Source organism: Ctenopharyngodon idella, chromosome 19, assembly GCF_019924925.1.
Source record: "Ctenopharyngodon idella isolate HZGC_01 chromosome 19, HZGC01, whole genome shotgun sequence".
Lineage (NCBI taxonomy): Eukaryota > Metazoa > Chordata > Actinopteri > Cypriniformes > Xenocyprididae > Ctenopharyngodon > Ctenopharyngodon idella.
The window spans coordinates 19,919,833-19,932,394 of record NC_067238.1 but is presented as its reverse complement, the minus strand read 5'-3'; the positions used below and the strand labels follow the sequence as shown (position 1 = coordinate 19,932,394).

The 12,562-nt window shown below is 45.7% G+C and overlaps 1 protein-coding gene across 3 annotated transcripts in view; it reads left to right on the top strand.

The window, feature by feature from the left end:
• The window catches only part of LOC127501343 (collagen alpha-1(XIV) chain), a 33,552-nt gene extending 21,240 nt beyond the window's left edge, over positions 1-12,312 (top strand). For 2 of the 3 annotated variants that reach the window (XM_051873286.1, XM_051873288.1), the window contains 18 exons: positions 649-787; positions 1,301-1,443; positions 1,596-1,705; positions 1,810-1,968; positions 2,062-2,139; positions 2,284-2,370; positions 2,448-2,501; positions 2,604-2,699; positions 2,987-3,040; positions 3,121-3,174; positions 3,251-3,304; positions 3,935-4,006; positions 4,081-4,116; positions 4,193-4,259; positions 4,334-4,522; positions 8,374-8,451; positions 8,917-9,072; positions 9,808-12,312. In XM_051873286.1, coding sequence (XP_051729246.1) covers positions 649-787; positions 1,301-1,443; positions 1,596-1,705; positions 1,810-1,968; positions 2,062-2,139; positions 2,284-2,370; positions 2,448-2,501; positions 2,604-2,699; positions 2,987-3,040; positions 3,121-3,174; positions 3,251-3,304; positions 3,935-4,006; positions 4,081-4,116; positions 4,193-4,259; positions 4,334-4,522; positions 8,374-8,451; positions 8,917-9,072; positions 9,808-10,103 — 1,922 coding nt within the window. In that variant the 3' untranslated portion in view covers positions 10,104-12,312. The remainder of the gene's footprint in view (positions 1-648; positions 788-1,300; positions 1,444-1,595; positions 1,706-1,809; positions 1,969-2,061; positions 2,140-2,283; positions 2,371-2,447; positions 2,502-2,603; positions 2,700-2,986; positions 3,041-3,120; positions 3,175-3,250; positions 3,305-3,934; positions 4,007-4,080; positions 4,117-4,192; positions 4,260-4,333; positions 4,523-8,373; positions 8,452-8,916; positions 9,073-9,807) is intronic. The other variant, XM_051873287.1, reaches the window with a different exon arrangement.
• Positions 12,313-12,562: the final 250 nt, after the last annotated feature.

Sequence of the window (12,562 nt, the reverse complement as noted above, 5' to 3'; positions counted from 1 at the left end):
CGTTTGGACGTGTGCAGAAGTAAAGAGTTTAAGGCCCGTTCACACCCTGTTCATTTTCAGTGGAGATCTGCTGACGTCCGGCGACTCGAGCCTCAGTGGCCACTGGCAAAACAAAGTGGGCGTGTCCACTATATGCAAACGAGCAGTTAATCAGTCGCCATATGTAGATAAAACTAATCCGCTCAGCTTTCCTTCCAGAATATTTATTTTTAGCAGAAAGGAAACTGTTTTGATGTCAACAACGTGGAACAACATCTGTGAATGTCATTCATAAACATTGCAGGCAGATCAAAACACTGTCAAGTGTCCCCAACTAAGCAAGCCAAAGGCGACAGCGGCAAGGAACCCAAACTCCAACAGGTGACATCAGGTGGCAAACAGGTGTTAAAATGGAGAAAAAACCTTGGTAGAGTTTTTACTAGGCGAACTGTAGCAGGAACGCCAGGATCCTAAAAAAAGGTCTTAAAAGGCCTTAAATTTGATTTTAAATCATCCTGCAGATGCCCTGAACCGTGTGAACAGTGCATTATATCGGTCCTGTTCAGCATTGGCTCAATCTGGGTTCACATTTTTAAATGGCATCATGTTGATATGACTGAAGGTCTGTGGCCGTTGATCTATAGTGACAGTGTTGTCGGTCTGTGTCAGGGTTCAGGATGATGGAGACGTTCGGGCTGGTGGAGCATCTGTACAGCAGCGTGAGCGGCGTGTCGATGGAGCCGGGGACCTTCAACAGCTACAGCAGCTACAGACTCGGCAGTGACGCGCTCCTGACGCAGCCCACCAGGTGACGCTCACGCTCGCCACACGCGTCTGATGAGTGTGTTGAGGAAGACTTCTGCCACATAATAGTGGAGTCCAGTCATGAAAATAGCAACATTTGGCAAACTTTGGATGAATCAAAAGTTGGCCTGGACACTTAATCAAATGGTGATATGGACTAGTGCACAGTTCCTCAGCCCTGCTCCTGGAGAGCCAATGTCCTGCCACCCTAATCAAACACACCTGAACCAGCTGATCAAGCTCTTCAGGATCGCTTGAGAATCACAAGCTGAAGAAGGTTGGATATAAACTCTGCAGGTCCATGGGCCTCAGGAGCAGGACTGAAGACCTATGGACTAGTGTCTGTCATTTCGTTGTCAGATACACACAGAAACTCAATGCTCACGCCAGTCGCTCTGGCAGCTTGATTCGACGTGTGGCACAAATGATTTATTTTTTGAAGTTGTGTATGAATGATAAAAACACACAGAGCTCAAGATGTTGATCTGAAATGAAATCAGACTAAACTCTCATGCAGGTTCATCCATCCGGAGGGTCTGCCGTCAGACTACACCATCACCATGCTGTTCCGGCTGCTCCCAGAAACCCCACAGGAGCCCTTTGCATTGTGGGAAATCCTCAACAACAACAACGAGCCATTAGTGGGAGTCATTCTGGACAGTGAGTAACACGCTGCCGTCACACGCTTTGTTTTCATAAAACGAGGGATCCTGCAGCACATACAGCAACACAAGGTCATGGGTTCGATTTAAAAATGTGCTTTTGAAATCCAAATCTCATTTCACTTTATGTATGCTCACTTCACTTTACAGTTGCAGGAAAGACTCTGACCTTTTTCAACACCGATTATAAGGGTGATTTTCAGACGGTGACGTTTGAGGGGATGGAAATCCAGAAACTCTTCTATGGCAGTTTTCACAAGGTCAGAATCACAAAGCGCAGGAGATTCAGTCTGTGAACGTCCTGTTGTCTAATGCAGCATGATTCAGAGCTGCTGTGTGTGTGTGTGCGTGTTTGTGATCGCAGCTGCACATCGCAGTGAGTAAGACCTCGGCTCTGGTGATGGTCGACTGTAAATCGGCAGGAGAGAAGCCTGTTAACGCAGCCAAAAACATCAGCACTGACGGGGTGGAGGTTCTCGGCCGGATGGTTAGATCCAGAGGCTCCAAAGACAACTCTGCTCCGGTACCGTGTGTGTGAGAGATCAAAGTGAAAGTCATGCATAAATGCAGTTGATGGTTAGAATAACACATCTCACATCTGTGTGTGTGTGTTTAGTTTCAGCTGCAGTCCTTTGATATCGTGTGCAGCACATCATGGGCTCGACGAGACAAATGCTGCGAGCTGCCCAGCCTGGTGAGTGTGTGTGAGGATGTATGTGTGCATGAGCAAGTGGTTGAGTGAGTGTGTGCGAGTGTGTGCGTGAGATTCATGTTTTTAAATGAGCAGCAGATTTATGAATGTTCATGTGTGATTCAGCTGATGTTTGTTTGTTTCCAGAGGAAGGAAGCCGACTGTCCGTCTCTCCCACGCGCCTGTACCTGCACTCAGGACAGTAAGGGCCCTGCTGGCCCCGCCGGACCTCCTGTACGAGCTCATCCTCATCATCATTATCATCATCTCAGGCATCAGTTACTAACTCTGTGTGTGTGTGTGTGTGACAGGGAGGTCCTGGTATCAGAGGAGCCAGAGGAGATCGAGGTGAACCCGGCCCTGTGGTACAAAATTACCCACAATCCACCTTACTAACTAACATTTCACCAGAGATTGTGAGTGTGATTGTACGAGTAGATGAACACCGACATCTCGTGTGTTTGCAGGGTCCTGTTGGTCCAGTAGGGGACGCTGGAGTTCCAGGAGCTCAGGGGCCTCCCGGCCCTCCGGGGCCCAGTGGACGCTCCATCAGAGGCCCTCCGGTAACTCACCTGCACCCTCCACACCAGTTTTATATTTAGACTGCTTAAATGATTCATTCTCACTGCTCATACAGATCACTGCTCATAATCTTCTCAGATAAGATAGCTTTTAAAGTTGTAATGATACTTCCGTATTGTGACATATATTTTTTATATTATAAATAAAATCACTATTGTGATGTCATGTTCTTTTGCTCTACAAGCTCAAAGTTTTTGTAACCCATCGTGTGCAGAAGGCGTGATTTGAGACACATGCGAAGTCTGTGTTGTTGTGATGGTGTTTTCAGGGCGCTCCGGGTGAGACGGGACAGAAGGGAGATGCGGGTCCTCCAGGGCTGCAGGTAAATCACACACTGCGAACCTTCGCTCATGTCTGTCTGTGCTCACGCCTGTGCTGACGTCATGTCATGTCTTCCTGTAGGGTGTTCCCGGCTCGCCTGGCTCTCCGGGACGTGAAGGGCCTGCAGGAGCCCGGGTAACTGTCCGTCAGCTGTGCTGTCATGTTAAAGCTGTGCGTGTGCGTGTGATCATGTGTGTTTCATCCTCCACAGGGTCTGCCAGGTCCAGACGGTCCTCAGGGACGAGTGGGAGCTCCGGGAACTATAGTGAGTACACAAACATGCCAGAGCATGTACAGGTTTAATAGCGGTGTCGTGATATACTCATGTTCGTATTTAAGCTACATGATTAATCAAAATAAAATCAGTATCGCAATATCTGTTAGTGTGATTGTCACATCACAAAGCCTGTGATTAAATAAATGTGCTGTGTGTTTGAGAGTGAAGTGTGGCAGTGTGTTCATTTACATGCATGCAGATCATGATCCAGTGATTCAGTTTCATTTACTGAGTCAGTCTGAAACTATGGATCATGATCTGTATGATGAAAACTCAAGTATCATGGAGCCCTAGTTTATATAGTGTGTGTGTGTGTGTGCTCGCATTTTTGTGACATATCAGGACAAATTTGTATAATGACATAGGTATTACAAGGAGAGGGTGACTTATGAGGACATTACCCCATGTTCCCATTTTTCAAAAGGCTTATAAATCATACAGAATGAGTTTTTTTGAGAAAGTAAAAATGTGCACAGTTTCCTGTGATGGGTAGGGTTAGGGGTAGGGGTAGTGTAGGGCGATAGAAAATACGGTTTGTACAGTATAAAAACCATTGCACCTATGGAATGTACCCACAATTCACAAAAACAAACGTGTGTGTGTGTGTGGTTATAACAGGGAGGTCCAGGAGCCCCTGGGGCCCCAGGAGAAAATGGCCCTGCAGGACCTAGAGGAGACCAGGGTCCTCCGGTACGTCTGTCTGTACACGCGTGCACATGATACGAGCGATCAAAGCGATGCTAAATCCTCTCTCTGTGTTTCAGGGACCCCCGGGGCCTAAAGGAGAGAAGGGTGAGAGGGTAAGTGTCCTCACTGGAGAGTCTGATTGGATAACAGCAACATCCTTACATTCTTCTGCTCGTGTGTGTTAAATAGGGTGAAGTCCAGTCCACGTCTTCTGTACAAGCCATAGCGAGACAAGTGTGTGAGCAGCTGATCCAGAGTGAGTCCGCAGACATGTGCACGGCATTCTGGGATTGTGTTAGTGTGTCTGACATCACTCTCTCTGAGTCACAGGTCACATGGCGCGCTACAGTTCCATTCTGAACCACATTCCCAGCCAACCGGTGTCGATCCGCACCGTCCCTGGACCGCCGGGAGAGCCGGGCCGACAGGGGTCTCCAGGACCTCAGGGAGAGCAGGGACCACCTGGACGACCTGGATTCCCTGGCAGTAATGGAGAGAATGGCCAGCCTGGTGCCAGAGGTGGATGAATGCGTTTATACTAATATCACTAATCTGAGAGAAAAACAACTCTTAATGTGGAAACAAACATTATTGTGTCATTTTCTGCAGTTACAGACACAACAGCTCCAAATCGTTATTTCTACAGCGCTTTATACAGTACAGATATTGTTTTTTTATTTGTTTTCTGTCATGATATAGTGCAGTACACAATCACATATAATGGCGAATAAGGAAGAATTCAAGTCGTTTGTTCCTCCCTGCCCTCGTTTTCTCACAGGTGGGAATACACACGATTTGTGTGCAGGAAATTTGTGTTATGTGTTTGGGAGCGGAGCATGCTCTGTCAGCCTTCGAGGGGGCTGACTGCGAGCATTGTGAGAGGCTGCTGCTTCGCATGCTCCGCTCCCGCCTGTCACTCTTCAAGGAGAGTGATCTTGTGTTCTCTGCGGTTCTGGCCCCGCTGCTGCTGAGGCAACACGGGAGTTGAGATCGTGGGGTTTCGCAAATGGATTTCGAATTCGCCACTTCAGAGTATGAGGAGCTGGTGGAGGTAGTTACTTGTGCTGTGTGAAGTTAAACATCGATTGGCCAGCCGAGAAACAGGGTGCTTGTCCTAAAATCAAGCTGGATGAGCGCTTTTTGTCACCAATATCTGTACCTCCATCACGGAACCTTCCATTCTTTCCTGACCTCCACAAAGAAATATCAAGGTTGTGGAATAAGTCATATTCATCACGTCTTTTCAGCCCCCAAGTTTGTTTATTCTAATATTAGGGAGTTGAAAGAATATGGCTATGGGGTGATGCCTAAGGTGGAACAGACGCTCATAAGCTATCTGTGCCCTGGTTCAGTGGCCCCGCCGCTGCCCACTATGCCTCTAAGAACATCTTCAGCACTAGTGCGTAAAGCATACACAGCGGTGGGTCAGGCTGACCTGCTGAGGGACCTGGATAATGGCAAGGGGGTAGGGCCCAACGCTGTTCGAGAACTGCGTCGGGCTACAGATTTGTCTCTCAAGGTCACTAAGGAGACTGCTAGAGCTATTGGGTGGTCTATGGTAGCCCTGGTGGCTACTGAGAGGCACTTATGGCTCAATCTATCTGACTATCTTTTCTGCTTGATGCTCCACCTCCTAAGCCTGATCTGAGGACTGTTTTTCTAGCTAAGAAGGATTCCGCTAAGAAGAAGTCCTGACGCCAGTGGCATCAGACTTATGAGGGCAGCCCCCTCCGGGGTGGAGCGGTGTACATCTCATTACACGGTGGCCTCGACACTTCAGTGCCCTTATCACTGCACGTCACACGACGTTGCGTCACTGAGACGCTTGCACACTCTGAGGAGGGTTATAGAGCAGACCACCGAGGTGGCTGCTCTGAGTACACCAGAGGATAGCCTTGGGAGGCTGGTTCCCTTAGTAAAACATCTGGCAGAGTAGAGGCTTCTGCCAAACGTATCTCAATGGGTCCTCCAGATTGTAGAAGGAGGTTACAGAATCCAGTTTGGTTTTCGTCCACCACAATTCAACAGGGTTCAACACATAGTAGTACATTCCGAGCAGGCTCTGGTAATGGAGCAGAAAGTAAAAAATCTCTTAGGGAAGGACAGGTTCTTCCACCCGTCAGGAAGTCTGGGTTCTACAGCCGGTACTTCATTGTTCCAAAAAAAGATGGGGGGGTTGCGTCTGATATTAAATCTTCGTCAGCTGAATCATTCAGTCAAAAAGCTCAAGTTCAAGATGTTGACTTTGAAGCAGATCATGACCCAAATCAGATCCGAGGACTGGTTTGTCATGATAGATCTAAAGGACGCATACTTCCATGTCTCCATCCTTCCACAACACAGGAAGTTCCTGAGGTTTGCTTTCGGGGGTGAAGCATACGAATATCGGGTTCTTCCCTTTGGTCTAGCTTTATCACCCTTCATGTTTACAAAATGCATGGATGCAGCTCTGGTGCTGCAAAGACTTCAAGGACTTCATTCTGAACTATATCCTAGTGCAGTCGGAGCAGTTGGTGGTTTGGCATCAAGATCGTTTGCGCCCACATGCAAAAATTTTGGTTGAGAATAAATGCTAAGGAGAGTGTGCTTTCTCCGGCCCAGAGGACCATTTTTGTTGGTGTGGTGTGGGATTCAGTCACGATGCAGGCCATTCTTTCACCTGCTCGTGTTGCTGTTATCCTCACAGTCGTAAAAGAGAGAAAACTAGGTCAGTCACTCACTGTGAATCAGCTTCAGAGACTGTTGGGTCTGATGGCAGCTGCATCCAATGTGATACCTTTTGGCCTGCTGTACATGAGACCCTTGCAGTGGTGGCTCAAGACCAAGGGGTTTTCCCTGAGTGGGAGCCCACTCCGTATAATCAAGGTTATGTGCAGGTGTCTTCGCGCTTTGGTTAAATGGAGGAAGCCTTGGTTCTTGTCCCAAGGTCCTTTGTTAGGAGCTCAATGTCATCACGTCTCGCTTACGACTGATGCTTCTCTCATGGGATGGGGAGCAGCAATGGAAGGGTCTGTGGATCATCTTTCGTGGCCGAGGCTACATCTGTACCCTTTTCCCCTGATTGCTCTGCTCCCAGGAGTTCTGGATAAGGTCCGCCAGGACAAAATAAGTCTACTACTAGTAGCAATATACTGTCCGAGCCGAATTTGGTTTTTGGACCTATTGTCCCTTCTCAACAGCTCTCCCTTTACCCCCGCCCAGAGATATGGAACCTGTGCGTTTGGCCTCTGAGGGGGCCCAACTCATAGACTCAGGTCTCTCAACTGAGGTTGTGGAGACCATACTGTACTCCAGAGCTCCATCCACAAGGAAACTTTACGCCTTGTACTGGAGAGTCTTCGCTTCTTGGTGCAGAATGTGTCAATGGGATCCAGTTAACTGTCCAATTGGCTCAGTGTTAGAATTTCTGCAAGATCTTTTTTTCTGCAGGGCTATCCCTGTCCACACTAAAGGTGCAGGTGGTAGCCATAGCTGCTATCATGTCCCTGTGGGTGGTGTTTCGGTGGGGAGGAACCCGCTGGTGATACGTTTCCTTCGTGGCGCTTTGAGGCTGAGGCCTGCTATCCGTACCAGAGTTCCAGCTTGGGACCTGGCTATTGTGCTAGAAGGCTTATCTATGGCTCCCTTCGAGCCCCTTGATATGGCTTCAGAAAACTTTCTGACCTTAAAGACTTTCTGACCTTCCTGCTAGCCATTTCTTCTGTTAAAAGAGTAGGAGATCTCCAGGCCTTTTTGGTATCCCCCACATGCCTTGAGTTCGCACCAGGGATGGTCAAGGCATTCCTTTAGCTAAAGCCGGGCTATGTCCCCAAGGTGCCGACCAATGTACCTTGGCCTATTGTTTTGCAAGCCTTCTGCTCTCCTCCTTTGCGTCGCCCTGCCATACTTTCTTCATCCCTGTGATCGACTTGCTTCGGCTAATTGAAGCTAACGCCAGTCATTCTGGATATGTTTTTATGCTTTCCTGGTTGTGATGTCACCCGCCTGTGACATTCCATCTCGCCATTGGACTAGTTGACATATGTGCTTCAGACGCAATCACGCAGATGTGTTCCCAAAGCGTCCTTGATGCAGCATCTTGTTCCCTTCTCAGGGAACAATGGTTACAGTCGTAACCTGAGATGTTCTGCTGTTAAGCAGCTCTACAGAAGACAATAGAGACATTGATCAGATCAATTCAGCTCAGTTTCATTCTCATCTGATAATGTCAGTGCAGTCAGATCAATAATATTACTAGATATCAATAGTCTTTTAAAGCCCAACTAAGTAAGTAAAGCAAAATCACTCAGAGCAAATCACATTCACACCTGTTGATTGTGTTTGAGCAGAGAAGATGGAAAGTCATACTTAAACTGTGTTTTCATCATCAGGCCCTCCAGGTGAGAAGGGAGAGAAGGGTAATCCAGGTGTGGGTGTGCAGGGACCAAGAGGAGCTGCCGGACCTCCAGGTGAACCTACACACACTCTCACTCACACACACACACACACACACACTCTTTCACACACACAGGTTTGTTTTTGTGAATTGTGGGGACATTCCATAGGCGTAATGGTTTTTATACTGTACAAACTGTATTTTCTATCGCCCTACACTACCCCTAAACCTACCCATCACAGGAAACTGTGCACATTTTTACTCAAAAAAACTCATTCTGTATGATTTATAAGCCTTTTGAAAAATGGGGACATGGGGTAATGTCCTCATATGTCACCCTCTCCTTGTAATACCTATGTCATACCCATGTCATTATACAAATTTGTGTCCTATGTCACAAAAACATGCACACACACGCACACACACACACACACACACACACAGACTATCGTTCAATTTGTTTAGGGGCATCTTAGCCACTTTACTCGATAGAATATGAAACAGGAAGCTGAAGTATCTGTTTCCTGGTGTGCCACAGGACCGCCTGGTGAAGGGAGGACAGGAAGTCCAGGTCCATCTGGTCGCCCCGGTAACCCTGGGAGTCCCGGCAGACCCGGAATACCAGGACCAGTGGGTCCACCGGGACCGGCCGGATACTGTGACCAGAACGCCTGCCTCGGGTACAATGTGGGAGGTGAGTATGTGTTTATTGTCCTTCGCTGCTTCATAAGGTTTCTGTTGCGCATGTGATTATTGTGGCACATGTTGCATGAGACAAATATAAATTCTCTCTCTCTCTCTCTCTGGCTGTATATGTAATTCTGAACATGTAAAACAGCAGTATCCTTCATTGTCACATGACCTCACTGTTGCATGTTTAATTTGGTCCAGTCAGACTCTGTAGAAAAGAAGTTGGTCATTGTGTGCTCTGAATAGTCTATACTGCATGTTTTGACAGATGCAGTAAGTCTATTCAATGCATAGAGATAATTCACATACTGTACAGAAGATTTATACTGCAGAAATAGTTGTATGATATTCCTGACTGCTTCTGTGTGTCTCACACTAACACAGTGAATCAGGCTGAACATCTAACATATGAGCATTGTAGTGTCTGTGGGGGCGGGGCTGGCAACCAATGAATAGTAATGTGTGCATGTGGGGCGGGGCAGGGGGTGTGGCCTGTCAACCACTGACAGTCAAGAGAGACTTCACCCAAAAAATAAAATCATTCTGTCATTGTTCCCTCATGAGGTTCAGCTTAGAGTCGCGACATTTCGACCTTTGATGTCTTAGTCTATTTATTTTTCTGGCCGCACTGCATGACTATATAGTTGCACGTCATTGATTGTTGGTCCACTGGGTGAGAGCCGCTGCTTCAGTAATGTGTGTCCTGTCCGTCTCTGTACGTGCTGCTTGTTCGGGTCAGAACCGGGCTTTGATGACGACCTCACTGACAGAGATGTTCCTCCAGTTCAACTGCCGCCCAGCTCGTACCAGCCATACGGACCGGAGGCCGAGGCCGAGGCCGAGGACGACGACCCCTATGGAAGCTACGGCTCCTACTACCAGCCCAACTACCCTCCGCCTCGCCCCGTTCAGCCCGACGACCCCGTCATAGCGCCGGAGGTGGAGGAGCTGCGCTCGCCGGGCATACAGCGACTGACGCGCAGCCTCGCAGACCTGCGCAGACGGCAGCCTAGAAGAGCAGCTCAGAGGACGTAACCGTCGCGCAGGAAACACATCACTGTCACAGACAGGAAACACATGGACAGACAGAAACAGGAAGTGTGTCAAGTGAAGTCAGCTTGATTTCTACAGCGCTTTATACAATACAGATTCTTTCAAAACAGCTTTACAGTAATAAACAGGAAAATAACAGAATTAATGATGCAGACTGCATCAAATTCATGTAATTTACTTGTCTAGTAATACCACATGATACCGGTTATTTGTTTGTAATTCCGCATTAAAGCTGAACGTTCACTAGTGACGGACCAATCAGCTGCGAGCTTGAAACTAAACCTCAGCAATGAAAATTAAATACTGCTGCTTCATCAGCATAGACCCATTGACACGTTTACATGACCACACACATTGCCGGCTTGTTAAAGTGCCCTATTATGCTATTTTATTATGCTATAAGGTTTCTAATGTTGTTTTGAATCTCCTACAACAGGTTCACATTCATCCAAGGTCAAAAACACTTTAATTTTCTCATAATATCCACTGCAGCATCAGCTCTTTTCTCTCAGTGTCTGAAAATCAAAGATTCTCTCTCTAAACTCCGCCTTTCTGAGAGCTGCTCTGCTCTGATTGGTCAGATGGCCCGGTCTGTTGTGATTGGTCAGAAACCAAACGCTCATTATCATATCTGATTCTCAGCACTTGATACACAGTGATACGAACAGTAACGATGGCGTCGGTTTTACCGTATCAATCTCATCAAAGTGGATTTGCTTTGGCAGCAGAAAACAGCGTCTTCTCGACATGAACAACACAAACCAAACTCTTCCAGTCTCAGATACAATTACTGTGATTGAGGGCGGGGCAAAGAGACAATGTTCAGCCAATGAAGACCAGAGGCGGGCATTATGCAAATTAGTTACAAACCCACATAGGTTCAGCAGGAAGTGAGACTGAATTACTGACGACTCGATTCAGTTCAGAATTTATTCTTTGTTTTAGGAGACAAAAACTCAATTTATCTGCACTTTGATCTTTTACATTCACAAACAGCTCTATTACACACTACATGAAAGGGAATCTCTGAAAAAGCATAACAGAGGCACTTTAGGCATAATCGGGTTAAGAACGTGCATGTAAACGCGCTACATCTGCTTAGATTAAAGATGATTTCTGTTGGTAAACCACAAACAACCAGCGGCTTTGCTGGAATTAATCTTATTTACACGCATAACAGATGCATTTCATAGCAAAAGCATTCAGACATTTGAGACTGCATTTGAAAATGCTCACGGTGTCAGACTGATGGAGACTTCATTTCTCTGTCTTTCTGTGAAGGTGGTGTGTTGAATATATTCACAGCGACATCGTGAATATGTGCTTTGTTGTAGTTATTTAAGGCTATTTAAGTTTCTGAAGAAAGCACCAGCAGGACAGCTTCATGTCTTTTCCTTTGTGATGTCTGAACGGTGAACCGAATCATTCTTTCAGGTTCTTTTCTGATTGAAACAGTTCAGTTCCTTGAATCGATTCTTTCAAACGGTCCGAATCAGTTTGTTTGCGTTTGATAATGTAGGTGATTATTGCTGTCTATTAATATTGCATATTTTACATATTACATTTAAATGACTGTGATTGAGCATCATTCTTGTGTTTATTTTGAGAAAAACGGTCAGTTGAAAATATAAAGATGTTTTATTGTATTGTTGGTTTTACATTAAACATTTTGAATTTGATTGGCTGTTTGTTATATAAATGTTTCTTCTGCTTGTGATGTGAGAGCTCAAGTAAAATACAGATATGTTGTCATAATATCAAGATATGTTTGAATCTGTATGGAGGCTGATCATTCTGTCAGTGATCGTCTGAATATAAGAGTCACATTCAGATTATTCTGTTGAGAGTCTCTTTATATCGTCTGTATTATGATACTGATTCAGTGTCTCAGATATGATAGATGAACACATCAAACACTGATTATTCTGCAGTTTCTCACTTTCTCAAGCTTTGGCCACGTTGTTTTATCTTCAGAAGTTATTTATTTTATCTTAAGGTTTTTCTTTATTTTCATTATTCAGCATGTTTTAAACTTTTAACTATATCTGCTGTTGTTTACAATCATTTGTTTCACATTTCATAGTCATGTGTCATTTTTTGATGTAATGATTGCAATGATGTGTTTTGATCAGATGAATTATAGAGCAGGTCAAATCGATTTAATAAAAAAATATCAAAAAATATTATAAAATGGTTTAATAATGAAATACAGGGAGTTGTTTTTCCAGGATTCCTGAAATGTCTTTTGAAAATGTTTTCTGTGATGGGTGGGTTTATGGGAGAGAATATAGAGTTTGTACAGTATAGAAATCATTATGTCTATGGGAAGTCCCCATAAAACATTAAAGTAACTAATAAGAATGAAAAGCCCTGATCTACAGTTGATCTATAGTTATTATCAAAACTTCATTCAATAATAGTCATGCACGACACTTCTGAGT